Here is a 5,500-nt window from a genome sequence, read left to right on the forward strand (position 1 = left end):
CCACATCCCCTTCTAGTATCAGAACCCTGGAATGCTTGAGTCCAGTAATTATGTCCAGTCCATTCCAGACATTTTTCATGTTATCCTGAGTGAGTTTGTTTTTTTTTGTTTAGATTTGTAAGCTCCCTTTCTTTCGCTCAGCTTTATTTTCAGGATTCGCTATGCGTCTTCCAGAGCCTCTGTCACCAGATTTGAATGCCCTCTTTTTCTCACTCAGGAGACTTTTTAGCTCCTTAGTAATCCAGAGCTTGTTGTTTGGAAAGCAATGCACTGTCCTTTAGGTTACCAAAGTGTCAACACAAAAGTTAACATAGTTTGTGCTGCAATGACTGAGGCACTCAATATCATCCTAATGTGACTTGCACATCATTTCCCAGTCTGTCATTTGGAGGCAGTCATTCAGAGCCTTAATGACAATATCATTTTTTTTTTCACTCACATGTAACAAAGAACCCACATTTTTAGAAAATAGTGAAAAAAAACATATGGAATCACCATCTTTCAGATTATTTTAAACGAGGGAGATACAAAGTGTAAGAATTCATCTACTGTGTGCCATGGGGCCCTATTAATTGTGGAGCATTGGTAAAACACTTCACAGGAATCAAGTGTCTTTTTCACGTGTGTCCAATTGTCAGGCAAATAGAAGTTCCCATTCAAAAACCGCATGCCCCATAATACTTTGTGGTGAGATGGGTCATATCAATTTTTGACAAACTAGTGCCCTGTCTAGGGTTGTTGATATCTTGTGCCCAATGCTCCTCTTTTGTTTTTGGGCACAAGATACCAACAACCATTACTGGGCACAGTTATCCCCATACATGATAACACCTTTATTCACTCTCACAGGGCTACTTTCAGTGAAACCACAATATAGTCATGAGTAGAAATGTATTTTTTCTTTTAAACAACCATTCACAATGACACTGTGTGAATGGGGGAGCCAACAACCCCTTAATTTAGTATATGTATGTGCGAGATGTGAGAGAAAAATCCACTTACACAAATGCAGAACATTAACATGTCACACATATACACTGCACTTAGGATTCAAGTGCTGCAGTGCTAACTGGTTTGCTTTTCAATTTCAATAATGCTTACTGTGTAACTAATTTGGAACCATCAGGGTACAAGAAGATGGAATGCTATTGAGTATGTTTTGATTGAGTATTTAGTTGTAGTGTTAATACCATCAGCAGTTACATATTTTTATGGTCTTATTTTTTAATGCGTTCTTGAGTGCCTTGAAATGCATACTTAAATACTCTATTAGTGTTATTTTTTATTTTCTACTACCAAAATTTACTTTACATTTTCTTTGAGAACGAAAGGCTGAAAACACACACACCACTTTCATAAGCTTTTCTTTAATAACAATTTAAAATCAATAAAAGTCTAGTCAAGTGAAATGGCCTTTTTATCATACCATCCATATTGCACCATACAGTGGCATGAAATAACATTGCCCAGGACCATATTGCAAAATATACTTACAGTAAATACATAATACATAAAATATACATAAAACAACAGTAGTGACATAGGAGCAATTTTTCACAATGCTGTAAGCTTTGCCGACAATATGCTTTACAAAGATGTCTTCAATGGAGGGCAGAGAGGACCCAATGATCTTTTCTGCAGTTAGCAAACAAGATAGTGAAGCAGCTTGTTAGTATGCTCTTGATGGTCCCCCAGAAGGTGGGGGGGGGGGGATAGTAGGCTTGCCTTTTTCAGCCCCCAAAGGTAGTGGAGACACTGCTGCACCTTTTAGGCTATGAAAGTGGTGTTAATTGGCCAAGTAAGGTCAGCTGCAAGGTGCACATCAAGGAATTTGGTGCTCATGACCAATTACATTGAAGAGCCCTTGATATGCAGTGGGGTGTGGACAGTGTGGGCCTTCCTGAAGTCAACAATCAGTTTCTCTTGACCACCTTAAGAGACAGATTGTTGCACTTGCACCAGTCCATCAATTGTTGTATCTCCATTCTGTAAGCTGACTCGCCTCCATTACGGATGATACCCACCACAGTTGTGTCATCTGTAAGCATAATGATGGGGTTAGAACTGTAGAGTCAGCAGAGTGAACAGAAGTGGGCTGAGTACAGTGCTCAGCATGATGATACTGGAAATGGCTGTCTGGAAGCCAGGGACCAGCTGCAAAGGGAAGTGTTGTAGCCTATGTCACATTCGTGCATTTAGGAGACAGATAAAGGGTCTAGGGAACTGTAAAACTACACCAGACCAGGGGGTGGCAGAGTGTGCTGGCTGACTGTCTCTCTCTCGGTTTCTTGCAGACCATTCCTGGGAAATCTCACCAGGTTCTGGCACCTCTGATGACATCACTTCCGGCACCTCTGATGACATCACTTCTGGCTCTGTCACCCCTGATGATGTCACTTCCGGTTCTGGACAAGACGACATCATTTCTTTCCCCAGCCCTTAAAAACGCCATATTACCTCCTAATATTCAGTTCAGATAAAATGGGCTTTCCCCAGGCCAGCAGGCAAGGATATTAAAAAATTGGGAGTTAGATCCAGAGCAATCTACCTGGGAGCAGGCAAAAGCTCTCTGGGAACAAACATCCCATTGGCTAAGGCTGTTTGAACTGACACCATTTCAAATAGTGCAGCAGGTTGCCTGTTTTTTGCTATTAAAAGGTCTCTCCAAAAATGTTGCCCAGCCGGCCTGGGGAGAATTCCACATCATGGAGGAGCTTACAAAGCTCCTGGAAAATTCTAAATCAGCCTCACAATCTGAGGGAGCAGAACGGTCCTCTAGTGCAGGGGTGTCAAACTCAAATAATGAGTGGGCCAAAATTTAAAACTGAACAAAGCTGCGGGCCAAGGTTGAAAAAAATTACCTTTTAATAGGCACCCAAACAAGTTTTGCGTTGAAAATTGAACAAGCAAGGCTTATATAACTTTATAATGACATGCAAACCCGAGTTTCATGTTTAAATATAAAAATTGAATGCCTCTTTTCTATTTGCAGCCTTCTGAGGTAAATATCAAAATAAACTTTTTTCCACAGGCTAATAAATACATTTGAAAACAAAATAACAATAATGAATGAATCAAACATTCAAGCCTTGAAGTAGCAAGAGAAGAGTGCATGAATAAAATGTTTTTGCTCAGTTTGCTACACTGATTTGCTTTAACACTGAATATGGAACAAGCCATGCTTATAGCTTAACTTAACTTAATAGTGCAAAATCAACTGTCAAAGAACAAACGAAGAAACATCAATGGCATATTAAATAACATTTAAATAAAAAATGAATGCCTCTTTTCAATTTGCTAAATATCAACATTAACTTTTTCCACTGGCTAATACATAAATCAATCATTCAGGCCTTTTTACTGTTCAGTTTGCGACACACTGATCTAACATGGTGTGTTCAAGCCAGACACCTGGCATCTTTTCTTGGATGCTAGTTCATCAGTGTCGGGGCTCAGGCTTTGAGCTGAGGCAACCTTCATTATCGAACGAAGGTGTTCATCAGTGAGACGTGCCCTGTGAGATGTTTTCGTCATCTTCATTGAGGAGAAAAGTTGCTCACATAGGTAAGTGCTGCCGAACATGGAGAGCAATTGAGCAGCTTGGGTGCGGAGCTGAGGCATTGTGTCAGGGATGTGTTGTGGAAACTGTGCGGCGCCAACAGCATCATACTTTGACTTCAGCGTGTCATCACACTGGAGTTCAATCAGCTCCATTTGAATGTTAGTTGGTGCTTTTTCCACATCGACTGCGAAGGGATTACTAAGCAGTTCAAATCTCCATTTCTGACCATCAAACTCGCCAAATCGTCGGTTAAACTCAGCGCCGAGTACACTGAGTTTTTCAGCAAACTGTGCGCACACGGCGGTAGAGATCTGCGTATTTATGGTTTGGCAACAGGGGAAATGGCCAAGGTTTCCTTGCAGCAGCTGATTCTCCCACAGGCAGAGTTTAGCTTTAAAAGCTTTCACTGACGAGTACATCTCGGTGATGATGCGGCCCCGCCCCTGTAGCTGCAGGTTCAGCGCATCAAGATGGCTTGCGATGTCAGACAGAAAGGCCAGCTCACACATAAACTTTTGCTCCTGGAGTTCTGCTGTGTCCTTCCCTTTGCTTTGCAGAAACTGACATATTTCTTCACGCAGCTCGAAAAATCTGTTCAGTACTTTTCCGCGGCTTAACCATCTCACCTCTGTGTGATACGGCACGTCTGTGTGTTCCGAACCAAACTCTTCCAGAAAAGACTTAAACTCGCGGTGATTCAGACCTTTGGCTCTTATAAAGTTAACAACTTGTGTTACTGTGGTCATAACATGTTCCATCTTTAGGGCTTTAGCACACAGTGACTCTTGATGTATAATGCAGTGATAAACCGATAGCTCACCTGCACAGTTCTCTTCCCGCATCTTTTCACGCATCCTGCCCACCAGACCATTCTTTTTACCACTCATCGCTGGCGCACCATCAGTGGTTAATCCCACGAGTTTATCCCACGGCAGGTTTATTTCAGTTACACATTTGCAAACCTCCTCAAAAATGTCCGTCCCTGTGGTTGTGCCATGCATGGATTTAAATCCCAAAAGCTCCTCCGTAACACACATTTTTGAGTCGACACCGCGGATGAAGACTGACAGCTGCGCAGTATCAGACGCGTCAGTGCTCTCGTCCACAGCGAGGGAAAAAGAAACAAAATCTTTCCCCTTTTCCATCAGCTGGTCATGCAGATTGGTGGCAAGATCACATATGCGCTCCGCTATTGTGTTCCTGCTCAGGCTTACGTTTGAAAAGGCCTGTTTTTTCTCTGGGCACACTTGGTCACAAACTTTCAGCATTATCTTTTTAATAAATTCTCCCTCATTAAAGGATCGGGTTGATTTGGCGATTTCTTCTGCCACGATATAACTCGCCTTTACAGCAGCCTCGTTTTGTGCTGTGGCTTTTTTGAACATATTTTGTTGTGAAACCAACCCTCTCTTCATCTCCTCTACTTTCTGGCTCCTTTGAGTCGTGTCCAGGTCCTTGTACATGTCCTGATGTTTCGTTTCATAGTGTCGCCTAAGGTTGTACTCCTTAGGTACCGACACGTTGGCTCCACAAACGAGACAAACAGGTCTGTCTTTCAGATACGTAAACATATATTCTGTCTCCCACCTGTCCCGAAAAGTTCTGTTTTCTCCCTTCCTTTTCGTCATTTTTGGTAGGGGTAAAACAGTGACATCTAGAGTTGTAGTATTGGGCCGCAGCACGTCTGGAAAGAACGCTGCTTGCTAGAAATCTACTGACACAAAGCTGGCGCGCCAAAACAACCGCAGAGCATTATGGGATTTGTAGTATTTGCAGTGAATGCGGTGTTACAGCAACACCGCCGCTGTATAATACCGGTGGGCCAGCTCTAATGTTAATTTGATATTGCCCCACGGGCCAAATGAAATTACACGGCAGGCCAAATTTGGTCCGCGGGCCAGAGTTTGACACCTGTGCTCTAGTGGATTCCTTTTTGAT

At 42.4% G+C, this 5,500-nt stretch overlaps 1 protein-coding gene across 1 annotated transcript; it reads right to left on the reverse strand.

Moving 5' to 3' along the window:
• Positions 1-3,384: 3,384 nt before the first annotated feature.
• On the reverse strand, positions 3,385-5,195 carry LOC127530019 (general transcription factor II-I repeat domain-containing protein 2-like). The gene has a single exon (XM_051935577.1). It carries the CDS (start codon positions 5,188-5,190, stop codon positions 3,385-3,387), a length of 1,806 nt encoding a protein of 601 aa, XP_051791537.1. The 5' UTR covers positions 5,191-5,195.
• Between the last annotated feature and the right edge of the window lie 305 nt (positions 5,196-5,500).

This window comes from Erpetoichthys calabaricus, chromosome 13 (genome assembly GCF_900747795.2).
Source record: "Erpetoichthys calabaricus chromosome 13, fErpCal1.3, whole genome shotgun sequence".
NCBI classification, from domain to species: domain Eukaryota; kingdom Metazoa; phylum Chordata; class Cladistia; order Polypteriformes; family Polypteridae; genus Erpetoichthys; species Erpetoichthys calabaricus.